Genomic DNA, 15,231 nt, shown 5'->3' on the forward strand with positions numbered 1-15,231 from the left:
CAGTGCATGAATTTCGTGCACCGGGCCTCTAGTGGAAATATAAAATGTTAGCGTAGTGGCCTGGCACATAGTAAGCATTAATGACTGTTAGATCCATATTATTATTGTTATTATAGCTGAGAACACAGGGTTGGTTTACCTTAAAACCATTCAAGAGCTTGGTTGTTCTACTCTAAGAGAGCCTAATGGCCTCTTCTCTGGCCCCCATGATCTGCTATCTGAGAAAGAAAGGTGGTGGCCCAGATATCTCAGGTGGGAGTACTAGTAGTGATATTCCCTTCTAGGAGAGCCCCACCAGTAGTTTCACTTCTTTACTTAAGCCCCCAAATGGTGAGTGATTTACAGATATTAGAAGAGCCAAGTACAAGTGTTTGTTATATACTATGACAGGCCAAGCATTTCTGGGCCTCTTCAGAAAAACCCCTCAGGAACAGAGCCAAAAGAGGTCCAGATTGTCTTTAAAGATCATTAAGATAAACTTACTGTGTGTCAAAATGAGCCAAGCCAGAGTTCCCTAAATGTCTTTTAAATATTAGTCCCCACCCTGACCAGTTTGGCTCAGTGGCTAGAGCGTCAGCCTGTGGACTGAAGAGTCCCAGGTTCGATTCCGGTCAGGGGCATGTACCTTGGTTGTGGGCATGTCCCCAGAGGGGGGAGTGCAGGAGGCAGCTGATGGATGTTTCTCTCTCATGGATGTTTCTAACTCTCTGTCCCTCTCCCTTCCTCTCTGTAAAAAATAAATAATAAATAAATAAATAAATAAATAAACAAACAAATAAATAAATACTAGTCCCCATGGGATGAGGGAGAAATGGTTCATGCCTATCAGCTATCTTGGAGGTAGGAAAGAGTTTCGGGGCAGGAACGGAACAAATTTTCATGTGTCCATCTGAAAGGAGATGGGAATGGGATGAGAGCAGGAAAACAAGCCCAATTGAGAGTAAATTGGTTCTCAGGTAAGGAGTTAAAAAGGAGGAAGAACAAGTTCATATTTTTGAAGTTATTTTATTTGGCAAAACCTGCTCATCAGTGTTTAGTTGCTATTTATGTACCTAACTCTTCTGTTTGCATTGTAAACTCCTACAAGGGCATATTTTAGATGTAGGCTCAGAATCTGCTTCAGTATTCCCTCTTCTAAGATGTTTGTTATAACCTGCATTTATCAGACTAATAACATCTTCCTCTTGATTGATGATCACCCATACAGACAAATACTTTTTAATTGGCTTGATATTTTGTTGTTCTTATTTTGGTTTGGCTTAATCTGTGCCTTTTTGTGACTTAGCAGACCTTTTTTTCCCCTTTGACTTATAGGTCTATAGAAGTGTACTGTTGAAAAGTATTCCAAGAGAAATTGTGGCTTATAATAAAAAAGTAAATGGTGATTTTGAAATGACTGATTGTGGTAAGTTGCCCAATTTAACATTCTATAGGTAATATACCTTTGATTACATTGTACATAATACTAGAGGCCCGTTGCAGGAAGATTCCTGCAAGAATAGGGCTTCCGCAGCGTGCTTCCCTCCCTTCTCCCCTGCCTCGCTCCCTCCCTTCTCCGTCGCTTCGCTCCTTCCCATCTCTTGCTACCTCACTCCCTTCCCGTGTCCGCTGCCTCAGCTCCGCTCTCATCTCCATTCCCTCCTCTGCCATTTTGCTCCCTTCTGCAGCACTTGGCTTCCTTCTACACTGTCTTCAGTCTTTGCTCCAGGTTGGGTCGCACACAGGACGCCCGGATGGCGGCCAGGCGGGCCGGCGGATCGCTGCTGTCCTGCCGCACCGCCCCAGGTCAGGTCGCAGATAGCAGGCCCGGATGGCGGCGGGGCAGGCAGCAAATGGTGCTGTCCCGCCCTGCCTGCAGTATGCAAATTTAACGGCCATCTTTGTTGAGTTCATTTGCATACTCTTCTGATTGGCTGGTGGGCATAGTGAAGGTACGGTCAATTACCATCTTTGTCTTTTATTAGTGTAGATAGTGAATGCCAGGCAGCATGGATTCAATGATATAGGTGATTGACTGCCTCCTGCACACCCCCTGCTGGGGATCGAGCCCACAACCCAGGCATGTGCCCTTGACCAGAATCAAACCCAGGACCCTTCAGTCTGCAGGCCAACACTCTACCCACTGAGCCAAACCAGCTAGGGCAAAGGCACTTAAATTTTTAAAATACAGTAGTCCTCCCTTCCCATGGTTTTTCTTTTCTTGATTTTAGTTATCATCAGATAATGGAAAATTTCAGATATGAGATTTAAATCTCTGATGATGTTTAAATCCAGTGAAATTTAAGGAGTGAGACCACATTCACATTTTTATTACAGTAGATAGTTATAATTTTTCTATTTTATTATTAGTTATTATTCATATTTTACTGTCCCTAATTTATAAGGTATGTATAGGTCAAAAGAGTATATGTAGGGTTTGGTACTCTCCACTGTGTCAGGCATCCACAGGGGTCTTGGAACATTCCCCTGTGGATAAGGAGGGACTGCTGTAAATCTGAATAACAGGGAAAGTAAGATAGCTGTCAGTGATCTGTCTGAGGAGACAATTAAGGAATATCCTTTGTATTAAAAAGTATACAGATATTTTGTCACCACTCGCAAGGCTGCTACCTTGTTGCTTCCAGCGTACTAAGACTTATGTTGATAAATTATGAAAATGCCTCCTCTCCCCATCTCCTTTTCCTTGTCTCCTTTTTCCATTTCTTTAATGTGTATATCTGGGTGGGACAAAAGTAGGTTTACAGTTTTGGGTATAGGAAACATAGTTTATTCTTTTATTATTTATTAATTATTCTATTATTTTCTATACAAACATCTGTAAACCTATTTTTGCCCCACCCTGTATGAGTGCATATGTATTGTATGTACTGTGATTTATTTACTTATACAATGTGGGGCATTTAGACTGTTTCTAATTTTATACAGCTTTGTGAGGAAATCACTTGCTCCATATGCCTAGGATAAATTCTTAAGAGTAACTGGCTGGGTCAAAGACTTTTTTAATAAAATTACATAAATATTTATGATCATTATGGTATCTACCAGGATCTGAACTTTTTTTTTTTTAATATTTTATTGATTTTTTGCAGAGAGGAAGGGAGAGGGATAGAGAGTTAGAAACATCGATGAGAGAGAAACATCCATCAGCTGCCTCCTGCACACCCCCCACTGGGGATGTGCCCGCAACCAAAGTGCATGCCCTTGACCGGAATCGAACCTGGGACCCTTAAGTCCGCAGGCCGACGCTCTATCCACTGAGCCAAACCGGTTAGGGCAGGATCTGAACTTTTAAGATCTTGTTTAAAAACTAGAGGCCAGGTGCATGAATTTGTGCACGGGTAAGGTCCCTAAGCCTGGCCGGCGATCGGGACCAGCAGGGGTACAGGGGGTTGGCCGGCCAGGGGTAGGGGCCACAGGAGGTTGGCCAGCTGGGGGGAGGGGCTGCGGGAGGTTGGCCGGCCACCCTGATCAGAAATGTTGGGGGCTGACCGGCCGGTGAGGGGGAGGAGGGGAGGACTGCGGGAGGTTGGCTGTGGGAGTGCACTGACCACCAGGGGGCAAATCCTTTGTTGAGCATCTGCCCCCTGATGGTCAGTGTGTGTCATAGCAACCGGTTGACCTGTGGTTCAGTCATTTGGTCGTTTGGTTCTTCGGTCACTTAGGCTTTTATATATAGAGATCCTTTAATAATAATGACCTAGAATCCCCATTTTAGGATACTTTTTAAAAAATTTTTTTAATTTTAGAGAGAGAGGAAGAGAAAGGGATAGAAAGAAAGAAACATTGATGAGATTGGCTCTCCTGCATGCCCCCTACTGGGGATTGAGCCCACAAACCCTGGGCAGGTGCCTTGGACTGGACCAGTGACCTTTTGGTTCATGTGTCAGTGCTCAACCACTGAACTACACTGGCTGGGCAGGATACATACTTTTTACATAAATATATTATTCCTGAGCCTTTCTTTTTTAAAAAATTTATTAATTTAATTAGTTTTAGAGAAAGGAAGGGAGAGAGAAACATCAATTTGTTGTTCCACTTATTTATTTATTCATTGGTTGATTCTTGTATGTGCCCTGACCAGGGATTAAACCTACAACCCTGGCATATCAAGATGACACTCTAACCAACTGAGCTACCCAGGCATGGCCTGAGCCTTTTCAAGACAATGAGAAGTATATTAGACAGCAAACCTGACCCAAAAAACCTTCTATTTTTTTTACAAATTGGTGATTTTTCTGCCCCTGCAAAGCCAGGCATCAACCTTGGCCGGGTGGCTCAGTTGGTTGGAGTGTTGCCCATGCTTCAAAAAGTTACGGGTTCAATCTCCAGTCTGCGTTAATACGGGAGGCAACCAATCAGTGTTTCTCACTCACATGGATGTTCCTCTTTCTCTCTCCCTCCCTTCCTCTAAAAGAAATCAGTAAAAGCACATATCCTCAGGTGAGCATTCAAAACAAAACAAAAAAACACAAATATTAGAGATTAAGTATGGGAAACAATGTGCTCTATGAGAATCAAAGTAACTGCCAGCAACTATCTGGGATACAGGACCAGTGAAGTTCAAGACTATATAAGTAAGCAAAAGGAGATATATCATGGTTTCTTTTTTCCTTTTCTTTACTTTTAAATTTTTTTTATTGATTTAAGAGAGTGGAAGGGAGAGAGAGAGTTAAAAACATCAGTGATGAAAAAACACACACATCAGTGATGAGTTAGAATCATTGATTGGCTGCCTCCTGCACACCCCACACTGGGGATCAATCCTGCAACCTGGGCATGTGCCCTGACTGGGAATCGAACTGTGACCATAGGTCGATGCCCAACCACTGAGCAACACCGGCCAGCTTTTTAATTTATTGGTTGGAGAAAGAGAGAGAGAGAGGAAAGAAGAGAGAGAAAAACATCAATTTTTTGTTCCACTTATTTATACATTCTTTGGTTGCTTCTTGTATGTGCCCTGACCAGGGATCAAACCCTCAACCTTGGTGCCGGGGTCCCAGCATCAAGAAGGGTTCAGGAATCTGGAAAAGGGGCTGCATGTAGATGACATAGGAATCCAGAGACTAATAAAGAATCTGGAGACGAGATATAATTTTGAAAGGCATTGGGGGTCAGAGGACCTTCAGCTAAAGGAACTGAAGAGTCCCTCCTTGTCTAGGACCCTTGCTTTTATTAACACAATTTGTCCTAAGGCAAGGTGGAGATAATACACTTCAAAGGGTAAGGTTTCAAAGGGTACAGAAGCCTACGGGTTGCTTTAAGACTATATTTTCTATGATGGGATGGGGAAATTAACTTATAGCGGTTGAAGTAAGAAACATATCCTTCTCATTTCTCAGCTTTTGGCTCTAGATAGCCTAATTTGGCCTAATCAGGTCTCTTCCTACCCCGAGATACTATAAATCCAAGAAGAAAAAAACTCAGTGTGACTAGAATCCTAACCAGCATAGCCTGGCAATATTTTAATTTCGAGTCCTTTGGCAGTTGGAACAGTGAAGAAATCCTTAGGAAGTCACTGCTCTCACATGACAGGAAAAGGTCTGAAGCCTAGATATTTGCAGTCTCGCATTTCACAATTAGTGGTACTAGGGAGGAGTTCCTGACTGAAAGGAATGAGGCAAGAATTGGAGCCCTTGGAAATCTGAGAAGTCAGAGACAAGGCATGAAGAATAATAAGAGCAAATGTCACAGGCTGAGAACTGTGAAAAAGGAAAAACTGAGACCACTCTTCCAGTGTCTGGTTTGCATCAGTAATTCCACAAATTCTGATATGTTCAGAGCCTTCTGGGATAAACCTTTGCTTTATTAGGGATTATTTAGTTAGTACCAATAGTACTTTAGCTTTAGCTATAATTCTCAGAGTTTTACCTCCTTCACAGAAGAGCCGAAAAGCATTTTCTTCTGAAACAGATGTTTTAAAAATTGCTTTCTTTTTTTATTTTTTATTTATTGATTTTAGAGAGAGAAAAATATTGATTTGCCCCACTTGTTTATTCATTCATTGGTTGCTTTTTATATGTGCCCGGAACTGCAACCTTGGCGTAGTGGGACAATGCTCTAACCCAGGGGTGGGCAAACTTTTTGACTCGAGGGCCACAATGGGTTCTTAAACTGGACCGGAGGGCCAGAACAAAAGCATGGATGGAGTGTTTGTGTGAACTAATATAAATTCAAAGTAAACATCATTACATAAAAGGGTACGGTCTTTTTTTTTTTTTTTTAGTTTTATTCATTTCAAACGGGTTGGATCCGGCCCGCGGGCCGTAGTTTGCCCACGGCTGCTCTAACCGGTTGAGCTACCCGGCCTGGGTCCAGAGAATCGCTTTCTATCTGAAGGCTTTATCAAACACAAACCGAGATATGACTTGGCAGAAATCAAGAATCAATTGTGTGTTTGAATTTCTAAGGTTACTAAATATTGACAGATAATCTGTTGGTACTGAGTTGGCACAGGGCTTAGAAACGAGAGATTAAATTCAAGATTTAATTAAAGTCATGTGTTTACTCAATTGAAGATTACCCTCTCAGACACTCTGATGCTTCTCATCCACTAACCACTGATCACATGACCACAGAAAGTGACCACGACATTATTTGTAGAAAACTTATCATGTAGTAGAATGACTCCCTTTCTTGATACTTGAAAAGATGCTGGTTTGATCTGCAGTCCTTCTTGTATGTTCTGCTGTAGCTGATTCTGCATTGCGATGATCTTCTCCTTGGTGTTGGAGACAATGGGACAACTTTGCACAGCTGTCTATTCATCAAATATAGGAATATAGGAAACAGACTTAGCAATAGCATATTACAGCTCGTTTCTAGAGTCTCTGCTGCTCATTTCATCAGCCTCTGCTAGAAAAATGTATCTGAAGAGGACAATCCCCAAGAATGCAATGAGAGAAAATGCCATGATTCTAGAATCTCACTAATTTTATTGCATAGAAATTCATTCCTGAAGCACAGTTCTTTCCCACAGTGGAGGAACTGCCTGCCTTCATTCTATTTCTCCAACCTCTGTGTCACCCACAAGATCACCTGGTTTAAGGCAATCTTATAGGAAAGGTAGGTTTTATACAGAAAAAAAAAAGTATCTTCAAATATTGAAAAGACCACCACATGGGGATGTAAAATACAGCCTGGGGGAATAAGTCAATAATCCTATATAATAAAAGGCTAATATGCAAATTGTCCCCTCGGGAGTTCTACCCGGAGTTTGATCACTCACTATAACATGCGCTGACCACCAGGGGTGGTGCAGAACATGGCGGGCAACGAGCGGTGGCGGCAGGGTACTGAGGGGAGCAAAGGAAGGGGGAGGCCAGGAGGTGGGGAACCGCGTGGTGGCAGCATGCAGGTGGTGAGGGAAGGAAGAGGCAGGGAGGTGGGGAACTGATCGGCCCTGATTGCTGGCCAGGCCTAGAGACCCTACCTGTGCACAAATTTCATGCACTGGGCCTCTAGTATTGGAATAACTATGTATGCTGTAAGGTGGGTACTAAAATTATTGGGGGGAATCATTTCTTAAGTTAAATGTTCATTGGTTCATTTCACAAACATATTACCATGTGTCTCTAATTATATTAGGTGGAAGTTCCCTCCTACCCTCTGAGGGGAAACAGATTTGTAACAGTAATAGCACCAGTCAGGCAAACCTTTGATCTCATTCTCTCTCCCAATCCTAATGTATATGTGGTAAGATAGTCACCAGGCCCACTAAGGCTTTAATTTCAAAGTGCTAGTGTCCTTACAGAGGCTATAAGGTAGAGATCTTTGTTCTGCGTAAAGGATAACTGACATTTTGTTTTCTTTTTTTGAAATGAAAAAAAAAGCTAAATAAAATCATGTTTAGTTAGAATTCAAGGTGCCAGACTTCTTTTTCATTCTATCTTTTTTATTTTTTTAAAAATTTTCTTTATTGATTAAGGTATTATATATGTGTCCTTATCCCCCCGCTTCCTCCCCAACCCCCTCACACCCCGGCTCATGCCCTCACCCCCTGGTGTCTGTGTCCATTGGTTAGGCTTACATGCATGCATACAAATCCTTTGGTTGATCTCTCTCCCTTACCCCCCACCCTCCCCTACCTTTCCTCTGAGGTTTGACGGTCTGATCGATGCTTCTCTGTCTCTGGATCTGTTTTTGTTCATCAGTTTATGTTGTTCATTATATTCCACAAATGAGTGAGATCATGTGATGCTTATCTTTCTCTGACACTGACTTATCGCTTAGCATAATGCTTTCCAGCGCAATCCATGCTGTTGCAAATGGTAGGAGTTCCTTCCTTTTTACAGCAGCATAGTATTCCATTGTATAGATGTACCACAGATTTTTTGGTTCTTTAAAAAATATATTTTATTGATTTTTTACAGTGAGGAAGGGAGAGAGATACTTAGAAACATTGATGAGAGAGAAGCATCGATCAGCTGCCTCCTGCACACCCGCTACTGGGGATGTGCCTGCAACCAGGGTACATGCCCTTGACCGGAATTGAATCTGGGACCCTTCAGTCCCCAGGCCGACGCTCTATCCAGTGAGCCAAACCGGCTAGGGCTGTACCACAGTTTTTTAATCCACTCACCTGCTGATGAAGGTGCCAGACTTTTAAATGTTTGGTTCCTTCAAACTTAGTATAGCCCCTTATCTTATGTAAATATTAACAACTGGAATTGGGATGAAAGAAATATGATGACTATATAGTCTCTGCCTCCAGAAATTTCTAATCCAAGGAGAACATTAAATAATTTTAATTGATCCATGAGAATACTGTAACCTGCGATAGCTATTATGCAGTATACCTTGGAACACTGTTCCCCAGGATGGTAATAAGTATTATGGGGAAGAGGGACTGTGCATAAAAAAAAAAAAGTGATAAATATGGAATTAAAGTGAACATGTGGTTTTTTTCCCAACTGAAAAAACTTCTCAAAGCCTTTAATATACTAACATGTATTCTGAATTTCCAAGAGGAGGATATAATATGCAGCATTTCCTCAAGTTATTTGACCACATAGCTAGCAAGGGTGCAAAAAAAGAAAAAAAATAGCAAGAGTGAAAAGGACATCCAAATTGGGACTCAGATGCCTGTGAAGATTCCCTGGGCTGCTTGGCCTGTGGACCATGTTTGAGTTTACTGGTTTTGCTAATGTGGAAGCATGCTTCTATCCATGTTCTTGGTGTTTGTAGGCCAGTGTACTAAGAATGAGAACTTTTTTTCATAAGCTGCATTAATTTTAATTGCCAGTGGTTTTCTTAACTGCTATAAGCAGATGACTTGTGTATGTACAAGTAAACAATGGTTTGTAATACTCTTCCCCCCCAAAAAGAGTAAAGTTTTGCCTGTTGTCACAAGCTATCTCAGAGTTACATCAATAAATAGAAAAGTACTTTTGCGCAAGCTGTCATTTTACAACTAAGGATACTAGCTATAAACTGAGCACTAAAGTTGCTGTTGTACATGGGAAAGTTGGCTCTTTGAACACCTATCAACTGCCATGTATTTGCACAAAAAATAAGCACAAGCAATTTATCATGCTTCTTAATTTATGAGGATATGCCTTACCTTTTATTTATTTTTTTTTAATATATTTTATTGATTTTTTTACAGAGAGGAAGGGAGAGGGAGAGGAATAGAGAGTTAGAAACATCGATGAGAGAGAAACATCGATTCAGCTGCCTCTTGCACGCCCCCTACTGGGGATGTGCCCGCAACCCAGGTACATGCCCTTGACTGGAATCGAACCTGGGACCCCTGAGTCTGCAGGCCGACGCTCTATCTGCTGAGCCAAACCAGCTAAGGCTGCCTTACCTTTTAGAGTCTTTCCACCTTTCTGCAATGTGAATATATGCAGGCCCTTTAGCTAAGCCCCAACCCAAGGCTAGTGCTTCTCTAAGAGCCACCAATGACAGTGAATTCAGACAGTTGTTAGAGCATCATTGTAATACATCAAGGCTGTAGGTTCTATCCCTGGTCAGGGTACATACAAGAATCAACCAGTGAATGCATAAATAAGTGGAACAACAAACTGAGGTTTCTTTTAAATCAATAAATTTTTTTAAAGCTGTGTTTTATTGATTTCAGAGAGAAGAAGGGAGAGGGAGAGAGGGATAGAAACGTCAATGGTGAGAGAGAATCATTGACCCGTTGCCCCGCACACTCCACACTAGGGATCAATCCTGCAACCTGGGCATATGCCCTGACTGGGAATTGAACCTTGACCCCCGGGTTCATGGGTCACACTCAACCACTAAGTCACACCAGCTGGGCTCAAATCAATAAATTTTAAAAAAAATTTGTAAAGGTATCTAAAGAAAAGTGTAAAGTGTATCTAGAGAAAAGAGTAATACGTTAAGTTTACATGTTTGTATTTCTCAAGATTTCAATTTAATTTATGCATAATAATTGTAGATTTCTGAACCTTTTCTGAAAACACTGATTGCCTTACATAAAGATGTGTCTACTTGATGGGTTTTTTTTTTAAATATATTTTATTGATTTTTTACAGAGAGGAAGGGAGAGGGATAGAGAGTTAGAAGCATCAATGAGAGAGAAACATCAATCAGCTGCCTCCTGCACACTCCCTACTGGGGATGTGCCCGCAACCAGGGTACACATACCCTTCTGAAATCGAACCTGGGCCCTTTCAGTCCGCAGGCCAACACTCTATCCACTGAGCCAAACCAGTCAGGGCAACTTGATGTTTTTTTATATTGTAGAGAGAGTTATAATTTAAATAATTGACTTACATATTAAAGTAGTATATCTATCACAACACTGAATTCTTTTAACAGACTTGGAAGATGTTACAAAAACACCTGATTGTTCCAGTGCACCAGTGAGAGAGGAAAGGGGCGATCTTATCAAATTTTACAATACAATATATGTAGGAAGAGTGAAGTCATTTGCATTGAAATATGACTTGTCAAATCAGGACCATATGGTACGTTTTATATTTTATTGCTTTATTAATATCTTAGTCATAGTTAGATTATTATGAGTTTATTTTGCTAGATAAGTATTTCACTGATGTATTATATAGGACAAAATATACTAGTAATCACAAAGTGATTAAGACTATGATACAGCAGAGACCAGAGGAAAACAGGGAAATTTAATCCATACTATCATTATGTTGCTAGAAATTATGTATACATATGGGCAAGGACTATATGGGAACAGGAAAAAAATTTTTTTTAATATGTTTTTATCGATTTCAGAGAGGAAGGGAGAGGGAGAGAGAGATAGAAACATCAGTGATGAGAATCATTGATCAGCTGCCTCCTGCATGCTCCCTACTGGGGATTGAGCCCCCAACCCAGGCATGTGCCCTTGACCGGAATCGAACCCAGGACTCTGCAGTCCGCAGGCCAACACTCTATCAACTGAGCCAAACTGGCTAGGGCAAAACAAAACAAAAAAAATTTAATATGGTAACTGTTCTTTTGTTTTTTATTTCTATTGTTGTATTAATGAAATAAATGTGTTTCGCAAAATAAAGAGCAAAGGATATAGATAGGCCTGAATTATAAATAGAGGCAGTGCTAAGAAATTTTTATGCAAATCCTAGCTTTAGCAGTCGAACCAGTTTGTGAAAGTAGTATTACCAGTATAAAAACCAACTTGATTCCCAATAGATAAGACTTTAGTTTTAAGAAAGAGGGACATAGTAGAAGCTATACCCAGCCAGTAGCCACGTACGTTTATCTGTGTGTCTCTTCACATTTCTGTTCTTGTTCCTTCCAAGGAATATGCTCTCTATCTGTCCTCAGAGGCCATGACTACTCATCCTAAAGTTCTAGCTCCCATCATATGCTATGCTAGATGGGAGCTAGATAGAGAAAAGAGTACCACGTTAAGTTTACATGTTTGTATTTCTTAAGATTTCAATTTAATTTATGCATAATAATTGTAGATTTCTGAACCTTTTCTGAAAACATTGATTGCTTTACATAAAGATGTGTCTACTTGATGTTTTTTTATATTGTAGAGAGAGTTATAATTTAAATAATTGACTTACATATTAAAGTAGTATATCTATCACAACACTGAATTCTTTAACCGACTTGGAAGATGTTACAAAAACACCTGATCGTTCCAGTGCACCAGTGAGAGAGGAAAGGGGCGATCTTATTAAATTTTCTGAAAACATTGATTGCTTTACATAAAGATGTGTCTACTTGATGTTTTTTTATATTGTAATCTCTATCATCAGCCAATTGCAACTAATTTTATTAGCTTCAAGATGAAAATGAGTAATAATTAAGGAACCATCTTTATTCTTGAGAAGGAAACATTGTAACAAATATTAAAGAAAAGTACAGACTCAGCTCACCAAACTCTATTTCTTTTTTTTTTCCTAAATCTTTTGTGTTTTATTATAAAGTTTTAATAGTTCATTAACAGATTTGTTCTATGTTGAACTGAGCCTTCTGGCTCATAGAATTCTCCGCCTCTCTTTTATGCTCTCTACTATTGCTTTGGCTGTGGGTATGTGTGTGTTGAGAGAGATTTTTTGTTATAAGTATTAGGACATTGATTATTTTTTGCCCCTACTTTCTGAGAATGGATGTGGGGTTCCTATACTCTTGGCTTAGTGTTGCTGGTATCTTACCCAGAATTCTTCAGGGTTTCCTGAAAGATCCAGGAAAATACATTTTAGTTTCTCTCTTAGTAATTGTTGAAAAATAAGGGGTAATGGACCATTTCTTTGCTTTTATTCAGCCATAAATAAGTTCCTACAATATAACTGACTCCCACCTAGGAGATGCCAGTAAGAATAAAAATATGGTGGAATTCCAAAAAGAAAGAAAACTTTTATCTTAAAACAACTTACTTTTGGGTTATTTCAGATGGAAGCTCCACCACTCTCTCCTTTTCCACATATTAAGCAACAGCCCGGCTCACCACGCCGAATTTCCCAACAGCACTCTGTTTATGTTTCCCCACACAAGAATGGGTCAGGCCTTACGCCAAGGACTGCTCTGCTGTATAAGTTCAATGGCAGCCCTTCTAAGGTAAGGTACACAAAAACTTTACTCCAAAACAACTTATGTACATTTGTTAAAAATTGGATTTCACATTACCAGTTAGTAATTTTTAATCTGCTCTCTCTGTTTTGAATAGTTACTACTAATAAATATGAACTGATACTATGGCAAATTTCCTGTGAACAAGAGCATTGCATTCAGTTGAGGTAGTTTAATCCATTACTATTGACATGGTATTGGAGGAGTTCAGTGCAAGAGTCGTGTGTCTTCCTGCTCAAGCTTAATCTTGAGGAGGGGCCACCAGTAATGCAACACCTGTTAGTGGTCAGAAATGGGGAACATTAAGTTTAAAGAAAGGCTTTGAAAGTGAAAGCTCATTTGGTGGATGATAACAAGGATAGTAAAGTCTGAAAAGAGGCCTCCTCTTATTTACATCGACAGCTCTGTTATCTCTCTTTATCCTGTACCATGATGAAGATGTGACTGGGACATGATTGCTGTTTTTTTATATTTGAAGGGCTATCAAGGAGATATGTTCAGTATGTCTCCAGAAGCCAGAATCACTGCCAACTGCAAAAAAGTGTACTGGGAAAGATTGTAACTCAATCCAAATACAAGGGCAGCTCCTTAACTCATGACTTTCTCATTCAGTTCCACAAACATCTGTTGAGTTTTTACTGTACTTAGCAAACAAAACACTCAGATAGAGCACCTCACAGATTTACATTTCCTCTTCTTAGAAGTCGATTTCCCATAAGGATGTTTAGAAGATGCATGAAATCAAAGATGGCACCAATTGATTTCTAAGGCAATGATTTCAAAACATGGGTCAGGATCACCTGGGGAGCTTCTTGAAGACAAGATACCTGTCCCATAGACCTACTGAGTGACAAAATTTTAGCAGTTAGCTCTACACAATTGTGATGCACAGCTTTTAGGAAACACTTCTGTAATGCCTTGCTATTGAGAGTGGATTTCAGACCAGCAACATCAGCATCACTTGGGAGCATTTTAGAAATGCAAGCTCAGGCCTCACACTAGCCCTACTGAATCTGAGACTGTATTTTTAACAAGATCCCCAGATGATTAGTAAGTACATAAAATTTCAAAAGCATTGCTTTAAGAGGAGGACCTCAAACTATAGGGAGCATCAGAATCAACTGGAGGGGTGAAACAGATTGCTAGGCCCCACCCCCCAACATTTGAGTCAGTAGGATTATGCATGAGAATTTGCATTTCTAATACATTCCTAGATGCTTCTGCTGCATCTGTTCTATGTTCACACTGGGAACTACTGCTATAAGGTAAATTCGTTTTTTTAAAAAACTCCTGAAAAGATTAGTTCTAATTACCCTTATTCAGTTAACCTTGATTTTAAAAAAATAATCTGTACCCCAGCAGGATAGAGGGCAGGAAAAAGCAGTTAGCTTCGTTCTTTGGTGCTAGTTCCCTTTTCCCCTTTGCTCATGCATGTCCTCTATTTTTGCACAGAGTTTGAAAGATATCAACAACATGATAAGGCAAGGTGAACAGAGAACCAAGAAGCGAGCAATAGCCATTGATGGTGATGCAGAATCACCTGCCAAACGCCTCTGTCAAGAAAATGATGATGTTTTACTTAAAAGACTACAAGATGTTGTCAGTGAAAGAGCAAACCATTAGTGCCTTTCCTGTTTTTGTGATAAAAGCACTTTCAGGTTGTTTTGCATAAAGTTGGGGCTCTATCCTTCAGAACTTTCAACCTTGTATATGGTAAATATCACTGAATTATAAGAAAAATTGCACGAAAATTATACACTTTTTTTTAAACATTCATGCAAAATGTAGTTGACAGAGATGTATTTTGAGTTGGATCAGAAAGGAATGTTTTTGCCCTAGCTGATTTGGCTCAGTGGATAGAGCGTTGGCCTGGGGACTGAAGGGTCTGGGGATCGATTCCAGTCAAGAGTATATGCCTCGTTTGCAGGCTCGATCCCCAATTGATGTGTCTCTTTCATATCCATATTTCTCTCTCTGTCTCTCCCCCTCCCTTCCACTCTCTCTAAAATCAATGGAAAAATATCCTTGGGTGAGGATCAACAACAAAAAGGAAAGAAAGGAATGTTTTAAGTGCCTTTAAACATATTAGTTGTCCTAGAATTTTTTTAATGTTTGTTCCTTGGGTTCGTTTTTAAGATGAAGTAAGGAGAAATCTAATTTTTTAGCTTGCTTTTTAAAATAATCAAATGTCTCCTCCTTCTGTGCTTT

At 40.2% G+C, this 15,231-nt stretch overlaps 1 protein-coding gene across 1 annotated transcript in view; it reads left to right on the top strand.

Moving 5' to 3' along the window:
• Nucleotides 1-14,909, top strand: part of RBL1 (retinoblastoma-like 1) — an 86,259-nt gene extending 71,350 nt beyond the window's left edge. The window contains exons 20-23 of the mRNA XM_005868462.2: nucleotides 1,315-1,405; nucleotides 10,789-10,937; nucleotides 12,847-13,011; nucleotides 14,476-14,909. Of these exons, the coding sequence (XP_005868524.1) occupies nucleotides 1,315-1,405; nucleotides 10,789-10,937; nucleotides 12,847-13,011; nucleotides 14,476-14,646 (576 nt within the window). The 3' untranslated portion in view covers nucleotides 14,647-14,909. The remainder of the gene's footprint in view (nucleotides 1-1,314; nucleotides 1,406-10,788; nucleotides 10,938-12,846; nucleotides 13,012-14,475) is intronic.
• The last annotated feature ends 322 nt before the right edge of the window (nucleotides 14,910-15,231 follow it).

Source organism: Myotis brandtii, unplaced genomic scaffold (genome assembly GCF_000412655.1).
Source record: "Myotis brandtii unplaced genomic scaffold, ASM41265v1 scaffold27, whole genome shotgun sequence".
In the NCBI taxonomy this organism is placed as follows: Eukaryota; Metazoa; Chordata; class Mammalia; order Chiroptera; family Vespertilionidae; genus Myotis; species Myotis brandtii.